Genomic DNA, 14,482 nt, shown 5'->3' with positions numbered 1-14,482 from the left:
TGAGCAACTGGGTCCCAGAAAGGTCAAATACACACTCATATCAACTCTTTTTTTTTACATAAAAAGTGGCATCATGCAACTTTAACAAAAGTATAAGCTGCAAATAAGTAATGTGTGATGGCAAACAATATTTCCCACCCACAGACAGGCCTGTATGAGTGGATGCTTTGACTGACAGAAAATGTTTTGTTTAATACGATGATCTTAATTACAAGGACATTACCCATAAACCAAGACGTAACCTCAGCGCTTTCAGAGATATGTGATTAAAACAATCCCAATGGTGACGTGGACCTGTCAGTACGCTGTAGGCGGACTGAGGGACCAAGACCTACACAGCTGTTGTGTATCCACCAGTGGGACAAGTACTAGTACATACTTTCAGAATGCCAGACTTGCACTCCATGGTCATCTCCTGGTAGCCCCTCTGCTCCAGTTCCCACGCCCATGTGCTGTTCAGCTCCTGGCAAACCTGCACATCACACACACTATGTTTGTACAACTGTCGGAGGAAATGTGGGGACAATCTGCGGCTCTCACCTTGGCCAGGTACTTTTCCCAGCGGTCGGTGGACACCATCTTCCCCAGCTTTCTGAGCAGCTTCACGTGGAGTTCTACCAGGGGTCTGGGGACTGGAGCAAAAACAGCAGTGAACTGACACGCTGCTCGATCACACTCATCATGGGGTTTCAAGTGTTGGTCATCACTTCTAAAGCATTTGTGGTGAACCATGTGGAGGGTGTGTGGAGTCTGTCACAGCCCAGTGATGTCAATGCAAAACAAAGTGGATGTAGATCAGTAAAGTAAAACTACTCTGCAGCCTAATTGTAATCATTTGGTCTGGAGCTCGTTCAATAAGCACGAGTGAGCATGTCGCATGTATCAGCCCTCTCTATGAACTTCTGCTGGTGACACTGCAGGCCGTGGGCGCTCCACCTGGCGCGGCTAACTGCGCTCATCTGCACCAAGGCTTCCACATGTTTAAGCGCTCTCATGGGGCAGAGGTGGACACTGAAAAGGTACTTTGTAAACTTGTCGACACAAATGGTCTCCTGATGTGTCAAGTCAATCCTTAAACCTGTCCGTGTAGTGAGCACACAGTCCGCAGCACACTCCCATCAGAGATGAAGGGGTGATGCTGACGGGGAGCGGTAGCCCTTTTGGGGATTGTGTCGCAACGTTTCCACCGCTCCTTGGCCCTGACAGCACTGGCGCAGCGCGCTAACCTGTCGATGTGTCCCGCAAATAGGACTCCATTTGTGGGAAGGACATCTCAGGGAGGTCCAGCGCGGCTCCGTACCGCTCGAGAAAGGAGCAGACCACCGCGAAGCTCGGGCAGAGCGGGAGCCTGGAGCTGCTCACAGCCGCCTCAGCAGCCATGTTTCCAGGCAGAGCGGAACAGGAGGGCCCGCTGCTGCATGCGGCTGGAGCCGCGCACCAATCAGATGAATGGAGTCAGGATGAGCGGTGCCAAGTGCGCAGCATCACGGAGCAAGTGACTTCCGCTTCTACAATAATGGGGGCTCTTTATTTCGATTCTACATTATTTCTACATACATGAGGCAATTTATCCCTGCGCAGCAGAATAAGGTGGCACAATAACAATGTTCTACATTAGCTACAGGAGAGTACTGCCCCTGATTCAGACAGAGTACCTTAGGAAAACACCAGGACCCGTACCATGAAATCCAAATATGATTTATTCATGTTTTTATTTTTCATTAGAATACCAAGTAAGAAGACAGAGGTCTGGATAAGAGTGGATCATTCTTTAATTCGAGTCCTTGATGAAGCACTAAGTCTTTGCATTAGGGTCAAATAAAACATTAAAAACACACAATACTTTGTAACTCAGGTCTTTGGATGGTCAAAAGCACAAAGCCCACAGTTAATGCATTCATCCACACACGTGACAAGTGGAACAAACTATCGGGCAAATAAAAAAATATTAAAGTTCAAAAAGTATAATACAAAACAAAAACTAAATGCGCCCTTCAAGCTGTCTCCGCGCTCTCTTCAGGCAGCAGGAAGAGCAGGAAGTAGTAAACCCTGCATTTCCTGGGTTTGTTCTGAAAATGGCAGACTAGTTGGCGTGTTGCACCGTGGAGAAACACAGCTTTAAGGTGTACGGGTACGGCCCAGCTGAAAAACACAAAGCAGAACACGTCATGATCAAACAAACACTAGGGGCAGTAGGACGGCTTCTTCACGGCCTGAGCGACGGCCCGAGTGACAGCCTGAGCGACGGCCCGAGCCACGGCCCGAGCCACGGCCCGAGCCACGGCCCGAGACACGGCCCGAGACACGGCCCGAGACACGGCCCGAGACACGGCCCGAGACACGGCCCGAGACACGGCCCGAGACACGGCCCGAGACACGGCCCGAGACACGGCCCGAGACACGGCCCGAGACACGGCCCGAGACACGGCCCGAGACACGGCCCGAGCCACAGCCTGAATGAATGATGTTTAAGTGTCTCAACATGGAGAAACTAATGAGTCTGAAATGATTGGTACAAATGTCCTGGATTTACATGCAGCTCAAACCCCTTTTTCTTCTTTTAAGTGTCCACTCATAGTTAACTATGAGGTCAATCCAACAGTGCATGTTCAGGATTATTTGGCTGTAGTAAATACGTTTGTGACAGTTAAGATTAGCTCAGTTAGAAATATTGTGTAGAGCGTAATGTTACACTGCTGTGGTCTACTACAAACCAACTTGTAGAGTAAGAGATAATTATTAAAATGTGATAAAGCTAGAAAGGACTTGGTGCTGGCTTAACCTACCTGAATTCTTCATCTGATAATGGTTCAACATGGCCAGCGCCTCCATAGCGTCGTTGATAGACTCCCACTCGAGCAGGCCGGATGAACTGCGGTCACTGGGAGCAGCGCCGCCTGAAAGAACCGTGGAAGTGTCAGAGCGAAGTGGGACAGAAATAAGCCTGTGACAATCGCACATGAACAGCAGCTTACTTTTTCCTGTGAACAGCTTAACATCTGCTGGATTCTTCACACCAGCATCCTCACACATCTGTAAACACACAACTGTTCTGTAAAGTATTCAAATAGCTGACAAGGATGTGCCCTCACTGAACTAACCTGGGTGAAAATGTCTGTGGTGACATCTGGTGGAGCATTGAAAAAATGCAAGACGTTGCTGGGATGCTGGATTCGGTTTTTAGCTGCCTGCTCCGGAGAGGTGAAGCGGTTATTTCTGGTGCCGTGGAAATCCTTGTAACTGCTACTGCCGTCTTCCAGCTCGTAGCTCTGGCCAGGCACAATGGCCTGCTGTTTGGACACACTTTGGACAGGAGACTCAAATCAGACATACAAGCGCCACTCTAACCTACACCTGACTGCGACCAGCACTTACCACACATTTAGCTTTTGTCCAAAAAGGAAAGTGTTGTTCAGATGAGTCAGGGCACGGTCAACAGCATAGCAGTCTCCCATTTCTACCATAGCTGCACCAGGCTTACTTTTCATGAATTTCACCTGAAAACGACAGTAGCACATAATGTCTGATTACTGACAGAATCCTACGGCTGGGAGTTTCAAGATGTTGTATAACCAGTGACTCAAACTGTCAGAAACTCACAAAAATAAAATTGATATTTATCTTTCAGACTGCATGGACAAGCAAGACAAAACTGTCTCCGAAGACTTATTTTTGAAAGAAAAGCACTGCCTTTTTCAACGAGGATAACATTAAATTAATCCAAAATACAGTCTAGACATTGTCAATGTTGTGAATTGTGAAGCCTAGTTGGAAATGGGTGATAATTTAATGGATTACCTACCTAGGTGTGCATAAGTACATTGTGTTCACTAATCGTGTTAAAGGTTCATTGATGATTAGTGCAATAATGCTAGCACTGCTGGTTAGAGAAACTATAGAACTGGCCTGAGTGACCCCAAACTTTTGAACGGTAGTGTATATTTTTAAACTTGTTGCTATTAAATAGACTTGAAATCCATATCCATTAGATCTTGAAAAGTTTGATATTAGGGAAGCACGGTAATGGACATTTGAACCGATACAGATAGCCGATAATGACACCCGATATTTATGTATAGAAATTTGCAATTCGTTTTGTGACAAGAAATCAATGCAACACATTTGGGCACAGTTCTGCCCAAAATGTCTAAACTCTACCAGTAAATGTAAAAGGGTATAAATATAGAACAAATGATTTGAGTTTTTTTTTTAAAAAGCTCAGGGTTTTTACTGGTCCATCTGAGCAGGTCTGTCCCTGCTCAGCGATGTCACATATCTCATTACATTTTTTTTTTAATATTACTTCCTTGTAAGTGGTTGTCTTTTTGTTGACATCATACTAATGAATTCTTACACTGGTGGAATATAGAGAATATTTCACTGTGTCTAGAGGCGTGTCTGCTGTTTTGTCCCGCGCTGCTGTAACTGCTGCTGACATGAGAAGTGATGCCAAATCTGACAGATTCAAGTTTGCATTGCACGTGAAGTAGATAAGAAAACACTAAAGCAAGACACTCCTGCATTGGACAAATATGTGCATTTGTGTGGCAGAAACACAAGCTCATTTCATCAATGTAAATGTAAAACCTCAACATTTTCACCCGCAACCAGTGCGCAAAATACCCGTTTGCAAGCGACTGAATAAATACCAAGTCTATCAGTGCACTTGTCGATGACGAGGGTTAGACACCTGCACGGGAATTCCCCCGGGACTCTGTGCAACATGTCCCGAATACAGGAGACAACATTTAGTTAGACGCGAGCACAGCCTTTTACGCATCACTATCAGTGGACACCGGGATGATCCAGAGTCGATCCCTGCGCTACATGCACCTTGACCGGCTGCTTTTGCAGTGACCAACCAAACTTACAGCTGAACTACACCCAAACACACTGTTACCTCCCGTGCAGGGGAATTCAATACTTGTCAAAACCTCGCTCAGTCCACGTGCGGCATTTTGTAGAAGCCATTAAAGCCAACGCACCGAGACCTTGTGACAGACAGGGAGATTGCTGTAAACTTTGTTGGGAGTGACGAGAGAAACAGCAGAAAAAAGACCACTTTGGGAAGGTAAGCTGTCCATCGCTAACTTGCCCTTAACCTACAAAAAATAGCCACATTTGCTCTTTCTTAGAACAGTAACCTAGATCATGTTGTATTTTGTGTTTGATAAATGGATAAATCATGTGTTTAAAGCGCTGCACGGTGTAATGCTGCGTCCACACCTAACGTGTTTTGGGGCCTCCAAAGCGTCAGGTTTACTTTAAAATACATGGAGGACGCGCCTCCAGGGGGCGTCAAGTTGTCCCGCAGCGCGTCACGCGCCTCCTGTGCGGCGCGTTTTGAGGTTTTCCGCGCTTGGTGAGCGTTTGACGCGCCTCCAGGGCGTCGAGCGCGGCCGACGCCTTTTTGGAGAAATTCGCGAGCGTCGACCAATCAGGAGCTTTCTCCCCATAGTGACGTACGTTGTAGCTGAGCCACCGGGGCAGATTCTACACCGGCCCCACAGATGTAAACAAGTCACAAGTCACGGACGTAGCTTCTTTGTGAACCGGAGCTACAGCCGCTCTGGGACTTTTACAAAGACACACATCAGTGCTTCTTTATCTAAACACCAAGGATTAAAAGCGGCGACAAGAAAACTTATTTCAGTGGCTGAATCTGCGCTGGGAATGTGTTTGGGCCTCGAGGATGCATGTTGTAGCGTTAGCACCGGAGAAAGCTAATGCTAAGCTAAACCTCCAGTCCTCACGTGAAAACAAGAAATATGCACAAATAAAGTCAATAAAGAACAATGATCACACACTGAGCTGAAGTGGACTTGACTTACTCCCACCTCTGAGAGTTTCTATAAATATGCAACAAAAATAAACACTTACCCGCTCAACGTTGCCATAAAGGCAGAAAATGTTGAAGACTTTATCAGAGTTCAATTTGGTTGGCTCCAGTCCATAGACCATTACTACAGGAGAATCAGCATGGGCCCCGTACTCTCCAGGGGGAGGGGGTGGGGGGCCATAGCTGGGCCCATAACCCCTTCCTCGCCCTCTCATTGGTGGACCCATGCGCCGGCCCTCGTAAGGCTGTGATCCGTAGCCTTCATCATAACCATGGTAACCTCCTCCTGCACAAAAACACATTTCTTTATGATTGGGCAATGGAACTAGGGATGTCCCGATCAGGTTTTTTTGCCCCCGAGTATTTTAAAAATTAAGAAAAAAAACTATATTATTCAACTTGTTTTCATTCATGATTTTGGATATAGAGAGTAACTCTACTTTGTCTGTTTTTTCTCAAGTAAGCAAGACTATTAGTCTTTACAGTGTAATATAGTTTTACACAGAGAGGGTGATCTAAAATCCCATTCTTTATTAAATGCGTTTGTTGACTGGCAATGAAAACGAAACTTGGGCAATACATTTTTCATGCACTGCAATGTAAAAAACGGTGTGGCAGCACAGAAAAAAACACAGCAGTAATGTGGCCAAACAGTTAAATAACACCATATATTTGGCCAAAAGCTAAACGTGCCTTGTTAACCTGATTACAGTCTCTTTAATAAGTAGATAAAGGGCGGCCACATTTCCCAGCCTGAAAACCGGGACAGGGTCGAGGTCCGCGCGCACAGTGCACCGTCCACCGAGCTGTGCACGCGCACCGTCCACCGAGCTGTGCACGCGCACCGTCCACCGAGCTGTGCACGCGCACCGTCCACCGAGCTGTGCACGCGCACCGTCCACCGAGCTGTGCACAGTGCACCGTCCACCGAGCTGTGCACGCGCACCGTCCACCGAGCTGTGCACGCGCACCGTCCACCGAGCTGTGCACGTGCACCGTCCACCGAGCTGTGCACGCGCGCCGTTCACCGTGGCTTGAGCGCGGGTCACCTACTGTGGGCGTGTACAGGGTGCGTGTGTTTTACTAAAGGTTTAAGACAACCAGGAGTGACAAGTGCTTCAATTCACCTCCTGAGTGTAGCGCGGGGAGAAGTGAAGAGAGGAGGCGGTGGTTAAGAGAGGAGGCGGTGGTTAAGAGAGGAGGCGGTGGTTATCAGGTTATAGAGACGAGGTTTTTCGTCTTTCAGCGTTTGCGTATGAGCGCAGCGGGCCATCACGGACGGTGTTGTCCGATTCCGATCGAGTCTGTAACCACATGATCGGGCCCGATTTCCGATCACGTGATCGGATCTGGACATCCCTAAAGGGAACTGACCATTTATTAATTTGAGGAATGTAATTTACAATAAATAATACTTTGGTTCCATATGTAGGTCTAATGAAGTAACAGGGCGGAGTTTTGCAGTTTATGAATTATTGGGCTAGATATCCTATCGTATGCGCCAAAATCAGAATAGCCTTAAGTCACTTTATTTTTCTTAGGCTTAACTCATTGTGCTTTTCTGAATCAGCAGGGTTCACTTTCAATGACTGATGTGTCAGTTTGGGTTGGATAAAATGTTTTCAGAGTTGTCTGTGCCATTCCACTCCCCCTTTTAGTTGACCAATTGCGGTTTAGTCAACCAAGGATTTTAGTTGGGGAAAGCCCTAGAATGGATATGGCGGGCGAACCATGTCAGAACACCAAGGACCAGATTTCAATGAATACATGGTCTCTAAAGATCAGAGGAGGGGATTTGGTAAGCGAGTTCTCAAACAAAATAATAGTTTGTTTTATTAAATGGCCCGTCACACTTTCCAATCTTGCTTACCATACTCAGGAGGGTGGTCTCCCAGCAGCGCAGGTTGCCTCTGGCGCTTGTTTGGGTTAGCATTCGCATCATCTGACAAAAACAAAATTAAAACAATCACTATCGAACTGCATGTAAACACTAAGGTATTGTATTACAAAATGGTCTGCAAGTGAATGAAAGCTACGATCTCTGTGATGCCAAGTTATGGAGACCCCACAAACCGTGGCCATTGAATAGTTTGTACTTCCCACACGTCGTGTGCATAAGCCATCAAGGCTGAGGTCAAAGTGGCACGTCTAGTAAGCAGGGTCAGGCTTGTAAGCTTGCTGACTTCTCCCCTTCCTTTAGCATCAGTGCATCATGTGAACACTGACGATGACAAAGAACAGCTAGTGTGTCAGAGTGGTATGGCGGTCTGGCTCAACTCTGTGTGGGCTGTGAGTGTGCCAGTGTCCGTGCTGCTATGCTGTGGCCCAGGAAGGAGCAGGTTACTTACTGCATGCTACAAACACAGAGGAGGACAGCAGTTCCACCATTTATCTCAGCACACACTTTACGGCATTCCCATTCATCAGCAAGCGCCACTGATTTTATTGAAGAGACAGGCCCCATCCTTGGTGTTTTGTTTAGGAAAGTCCTCTCTAGCAGACGTCAGTAGGCTGGAGGGTTAGCACAGTTCAGTTGCGATGCCAGCTTGTCTTTGGCTGCAAAATGCCAAACCTGCATCACATGGAAGGTGTTACACAGGATTGAAAAGCTCCGTCAGAAAAGGAGAAGAACTTAGGAGACGACTAATTAATCAAGGATGTAAGTGGTGGTTGTAGTAGCAAGGACACTTCACTCCATGAAGGAAAAGGCTGAATGAGCCTGAGTGGATTGTGAGTGACTGTTGTCAGCAGTGTCTTCATCAGTCTTCATCAAGCCGCAATGTTCATCTGCAATGTTCTGAATGTTCAGGAGCAGGTGTCCATCAGTGGTGTTCATCTGCAATGTTCTGAATGTTCAGAATCTGGTGTCCATCAGTTGTGTTCATCAGCAATGTTCTGAATGTTCAGAATCTGGTGTCCATCAGTTGTGTTCATCAGCAATGTTCTGAATGTTCAGAATCTGGTGTCCATCAGTTGTGTTCATCAGCAATGTTCTGAATGTTCAGAATCTGGTGTTCATCTGCAATGTTCTGAATGTTCAGGATCAGGTGTCCATCAGTGGTGTTCATCTGCAATGTTCTGGATGTTCAGGATCTGGTGTTCATCAGCAATAGTCTGAATGTTCAGAATCTGGTGTTCGTCAGTGGTGGTGGTCCTCAACAATGTTTTGAAATGTTGAGAAATAATCTGTTCATCAGCAATGTTCAGGTGTTGATCGGTGTTCAAGAATGATCTGGGGCTCATTTATAAATCCTTCATTCAGATACATGGAGACAAATAGGGATTTAGAAACCATGCTGCACAGACAATATCTCCTCCTTTGATACAACTGGAGCAGAAAGAGCCGGCCTTGGGCATAGGCCAGCCAGGCAACCATCAAAGGCACCATCTCCAGAACACTAAATTGTGCATTCTCTGTCTGCTTTTTCCAGATTCATCTCCAAACAGCATTCATATAGTGAACTTTCCTGACTTTAAAACACTGGCAAATAAATAGTGTTCATAGTTTAAAGAAGTGTCGATAACAGCTGTATTTCTAATTTGTCAGTGTTTACAAAGAGCACGAAACGCTCGTCAAAACTCAGGCCAGTATGCATGAGGAGGTTTATGTCAGGTTGAGGAATACTTAGCAGTTTGGTGGCATCTGTGGATGCCCCCCCAACAGCATTCAGAATGTGAATATTTCCTGAAAGCTGTAAATCACGTGTTTGGTTGCAGTGTAGTTTGTTTATGCCTGAGACAAACTGCACATCACAGTGCCTCAAACACAACAGTCAGCAGATATTGTTGTAAAGCAGTATACAAATAAAAATTGGTTGATTAATAGTTGTACATGGATCCATGTTTGTTTGCTTGTTTAAATATTTCCTAACATCAATATACTCAATATTTACTGAGAAGGCTGTAAAAGCCATGCTTTTTTACTTGCATTTAGCATCCTTTTTTTTGTGTTTCTTGTACTATCATAAAAATATTAAATTACAGAGGCAGCTTACGATTACTTCTTAAAGATTAAACACAATCTATGAAGACATTTTACTCCACAATTGAAATTTGTTAAAATTCTTCAAATAAGGAAAAAAATAGGCCTATGCCCAAGTCTAGTGTTGCTCCATTGATGTTCTGAAGTTAATCTGCTTTTGTGGTGAAACAATAGAATGTTGCTGGCATTCATTGAAACTATAATACTGAAGTGTTGTTGAAATGTTGCTAGATTGGGCAACTTTCCATATTTTGAGCTTCTTTTGTACATCAAATAAAATGCAGAATTGGATGGGATTATGAAAATGCGAAATACGTTTTTTTTTTTTATGAATTAGTATCATCAAAAGGTTATTCCATGTGGTCACTTTCTAAGCGGATAAACAGGGTTACTATATTGTAAGGCGTAATAACCTTAGGAGCACTTCGACTTACTGCGCGGACGAAGCGCTCCTATGGTATTATTACGCCTTCATTTTGTGTGACTATACTTGGATCGTGCAACTACTCACATAACCATACTTAAATAGAAGCGACCAAGCTTTTCCACGTTTCCGCCAACTTCAACCCCATGACCCCATAGAGGCTAAATGCTAACATCATCTTCGGTCTTTCTGCATGCATAAAGACCAGACTGGTACGTATCAATACGTCTAAGCTAAGGTAAAAACACCTCAGTATGCCAAAATGGTGTCTTATTCCTTTAAATCTATTTTGGTGTAGACAAGTATATATAGTATAATAATCCAGTGTCCAACAATTTGACCCAACAGTCAACTAGAATGCATTCAGTGCAACGTAACCTTTCTGAACTCCATGTGTTCCATAGTATCCACATGTAGCATCTGTTGTAAAGCATGCACTACTGTGCAATAAGTGGGTTTGTTTGCTTATAGTTTTACCTGGCCCTCCCAAATTAGGGTTTGTGTAATCCCATGTGTCTTGATCATTCTTAAACACATTCAGGCGGGTGGGCTGTGGGGAAAAAGGACAGAACATTACAAACATGAATATGGAGTCAGCCCCTCTGAAGTGAAAGTCGCTGGCTTAAGCTTATGGAACATGGAGGAGGAATCCTTTCACAATTGGCTTAATAAAAAAAATACTTCTGAGGACTAGATGATGTGGGCAGTCAGAAGCCCGGCCATACAACATTTTACCAATACAGAACACACAATAGATCAAAAGTATGGGGGCTTGATTGAGACATTACCTTAGCATACTCAATCTTCAGAGTACAACAGCCCGAGTAGATATCTGCTCCATTGAGTGATGCCTTGGCGCGTTGGGCATTTTGTACAGAGTCAAATGTAACACTTAGTTAAGGGTGCTATCAAATAAAGTATGATTATTTTTCAATTAACAATATTCCACAGCCTAAAGGATATTCAACCATGGCCTGGACTCCATTCTTGCGGAATATGACGATTCTTTGAACCGGGCCACAGTTGTTGCAAATTGTGTAGAGAACATCCTGTCAATTCAAAAACAAAGGGTGGATCAGAGTGCAGTTCTGGTAGGAAATATAACAAAAACAAATTACCACATTTACCGTTGTGATGGGGTAAATGGGGTTCATGATGGTGAAGAGGAGAACGTTATTGACACTCCGTGAGTCATCCGAGTCCCCTGGCCTGGAGATTTTCTGACTGGTGGAATAGTTGATAAAAGCTGGATGGCCCGCAATGTAAACTTGGTTGTCCGCAGCATATGTTACAGCTGTGGACGAGCCGTTCATGTCTTCGTATTCAACCAGGGCTTGGCGCTTCTTGGGCATCACAACAACATAACTACAACCACAAAAACAATGGTGGGGATAATTAAGCAAATTAGACACTTTAGGGCCTTTTCCACTGCCCAACCCAGTTTAACGAGCTTATCCATAGCAGAGTCCGGTGCCAAAGCAGTCTGACCAGGTATACGTTTTGGGACAGACCTCTGGCAGTAGCCAAAGCGCGAACCCGTGACTAATGTCACGTGAACAGACTGCTGGTCTCTGACAAGAGAGTGGACAGCCCTCGCAAGTCATACAGATTTAATATTTCGCATCATCCTGCGGATATTAGCTTAAGCCGCTTTTAGCACAACTTTAGCTGGTGCTAGCATAACATTAAACCTTCATAGTTTGTATTTTAGCGCTTTCTTTTCCGTTTTATTAGCCTTGATCCCTCTGAATGATTCCATAACCCCAACCAGAAGGCAGCATTTGTCCACAATTGTTCTCATCGCAGATTACAATACTTTAATGACGATCTGTACAGCGTGCGCCCACAACAACTGCGGTTATGTTGTCTTGTAGAAAAGCTAGCGTGTACTGGGTAGAGTCAATACCTGCACGTAGATCGTGGCCTGCGCGGTAGAGCTGTGCTATGTGGAACAACGCCTTTTAATACAAGCGTCAAATATACCACATATGATGCCTAGGCCTGAAAAGCAGAGGATTTTCCCCAATAGCTATGTTATACAGACCCGTGATAGTGTTTTTGCATTCCTTTTTAACTATCAATTTTAGTTACAGATTAATCTCAGCCCATTTCAAGAATCAAGATCATAATGTTTTGTTCCAACTAGGCCTCGTATGGTTGTGGGACCCTAAAGACTTATTTTTGGGACCTCCGTCAGTCAGAGTTCAGATGATGCAATTATACCCACATCGACTGATATACATATATCCTGACATGAAAGCATAAAGACCCAATACCATTTAATAATTGTCCTCAAGTATTGAACATTTTAGCTGCAATAAAAGTAAAATGGACACTAGAAGTGTCAAATTTTGGCAATTGTATAATAAAGCAAATAGTTTTTGGTCTAGTTGACTCTCGAGTGCAAAACCTACAGGTTTACAGCAGTTTACCTTATAGTGCCAAATTCTTGAAGTGCTTCAACCAAGTCAGCTTCTGTAACACCATCCACAAGGCCTCGTACATGCACCACGAGAGATGGGAGAGGCTTGTGGGGATCCTCGTACCCCTGTAGATCAGATAGACACATGTTAAAGCTTAGAATTTCCAACAGGAAGTAAAGTCAAGCTAAATGGTCCACAAGCAGGATTAAAATAAAAAAAAGGGTCCGGCTGACACTGTGGTCACCCAACAGTCAATTCCATAGTGTCAGCTAATATACATACAGATAACATGGACTGCCACTGTAGAGAATGGCCATACTCCACTGTAGAAAAGAATGGCCATTTGGTGACGTTGCACACTTAATTCTTTCATTTCTTGGGCTTTGAATGAGTGGGCTCTGACATCAGGGTCTGCAAGTGGGGGAAGGGAGGAGAGAAGTCCGTAGCTGCATCCGTCTTGTCGAATTAAAATAAACCACCTTACTAACACTAATGCGACGTTGCCACGCTGGTGTGTATATCACGGTAGAACTTTTGTTCTATGTGCTGTTGATAACAAAAGGGTTGCGTTGTTAATCTGGATGTTACAAGGAACAATGCAACCTTCCTCACGATCATCGCTAGGGCAAAATGTCTTGAGGGAGTCCAAGTCATTGCTACATGTCTCATGTCTGGCTAGGTGGCTAACCGCTAGCTATATGCAGCTAATGCTACCGTCAAATGCTATGCTAGCAGCAAGAACAATGAAAGCCAAACCTCCGGCACTAGAATAGCTGCCCGTTCATTTAGGCCAAAGATTTCGATCTTGGTGGTTTTAACGTTAAATATATTTGAGAAAGGAGTGGGTTTAATTTCAGCATACATTAGCTAGTAAAACATTTTATTTAACACCAAAATGGAGTCCGGGGCGTTCGAAAATACCACGTCAAAGCACTACAACACAGCAGGTAGCTAACGTAAGACAAGTATGTGTCGCATGTCGGAACACAGTAGACTTTGTTCTAAAACTCACAGTGGCCATTCCGTCGGTTTTCTGTCTCTTGGGTGCCCTGCCGTCTTCGCTGTAGTAGCGGCTTGCTGCAGTAGCCATGATGTCCTGGTTCAGAAGAAGCTGGTGCGCGAGGTCTCCAGTTGAAACGGGACAGAGCGCGAGCTTCACAGAGATACGCCCACACGCGCCCATCATGAGCGTTGATTGGTCCGGACACATGTCAATCCAGGTTCGTCAGGGTACGTGGTTTGTATGAACCAGCCATGGAAGTGTTAGTGATTACACAATCTAGGTCCCAATTCCCAAATATAATAATACATTAGTCGCTTCACAATTGTGCGCATTATTCATTCACACCATGCTCAGTGGTGGTAAACAATTACTGTAACCACAGCTGCCCTGGGGTAGACCGACAGAAGCGAGGCTACCAGTTTTCGCCATTGGGCTGTCCGACCACCACCAACCACATTCACCTCAGGCTTCCCGCTGACATTTTTTTAATGTTTATTTTATGATTTGTTTACACTTTTGGCCTCCTGAAGTTTATGTAGTCACTGAATAGAAAATACCTCTATTTACTATTTAATTGTCTGCATCTTGCACACCCTGAGTGTTTCTTGAGAGCTGAATGTAACAAGTGAATTTCTCCATTGAGAGATCACGGCACGGTGGCACAGCGGTTAGTGCTTGTGCTTCACAGCTATATCTCTATATCTCTATGTACATTAATCCGTAACATCAACTTTTTGAATGCCGTTTCACATTTCTTTACCACTTGTATACTATAGGATTGATTCACCTGCATCTCCTTTAGTAAATTTAT

The 14,482-nt window shown here is 44.7% G+C and overlaps 2 protein-coding genes across 2 annotated transcripts in view; both read right to left on the bottom strand.

Moving 5' to 3' along the window:
• Positions 1–1,464, bottom strand: part of rsf1a (remodeling and spacing factor 1a) — a 37,690-nt gene extending 36,226 nt beyond the window's left edge. Inside the window, exons 1-3 of the mRNA XM_079560282.1 lie at positions 1,227–1,464; positions 541–632; positions 380–472 (exon numbers count right to left, since the gene is read on the bottom strand). Coding sequence (XP_079416408.1) covers positions 380–472; positions 541–632; positions 1,227–1,380 — 339 coding nt within the window. The 5' untranslated portion in view covers positions 1,381–1,464. The remainder of the gene's footprint in view (positions 1–379; positions 473–540; positions 633–1,226) is intronic.
• A 261-nt stretch (positions 1,465–1,725) lies between these two features.
• LOC306968644 (heterogeneous nuclear ribonucleoprotein L-like) lies at positions 1,726–13,837 on the bottom strand. The gene is made up of 13 exons (XM_079564084.1): positions 13,681–13,837; positions 12,678–12,793; positions 11,373–11,610; positions 11,209–11,294; positions 11,034–11,130; positions 10,723–10,795; positions 7,710–7,781; positions 5,881–6,125; positions 3,376–3,497; positions 3,102–3,303; positions 2,976–3,033; positions 2,787–2,897; positions 1,726–2,142 (listed from the first exon to the last, which is right to left on the bottom strand). Exons 1-13 carry the CDS (start codon positions 13,756–13,758, stop codon positions 2,084–2,086), a joined length of 1,557 nt encoding a protein of 518 aa, XP_079420210.1. The 5' UTR covers positions 13,759–13,837; the 3' UTR covers positions 1,726–2,083.
• Positions 13,838–14,482: the final 645 nt, after the last annotated feature.

The sequence above is a fragment of the Gobius niger genome, assembly GCF_951799975.1.
Source record: "Gobius niger genome assembly, chromosome: 1".
Taxonomy (NCBI): Eukaryota; Metazoa; Chordata; class Actinopteri; order Gobiiformes; family Gobiidae; genus Gobius; species Gobius niger.
This window is presented reverse-complemented; position numbering and strand designations above follow the sequence as displayed.

What these genes read in the sequence shown, in the direction of transcription:
- LOC306968644 (XM_079564084.1), bottom strand. Translation starts at nt 13,758, where the DNA reads ATGGCTACTGCAGCAAGCCGCTACTACAGCGAAGACGGCAGGGCACCC. An exon ending in CAAGAATTTGGCACTATAAG is followed by an intron (nt 11,611 to 12,677) that starts GTAAACTGCTGT and finishes TTGTGGTTGTAG; the next exon opens with TTATGTTGTTGTGATGCCCA. An exon ending in GGACAAAAGCTAAATGTGTG is followed by an intron (nt 3,304 to 3,375) that starts GTAAGTGCTGGT and finishes TCCTGTCCAAAG; the next exon opens with TGTGTCCAAACAGCAGGCCA.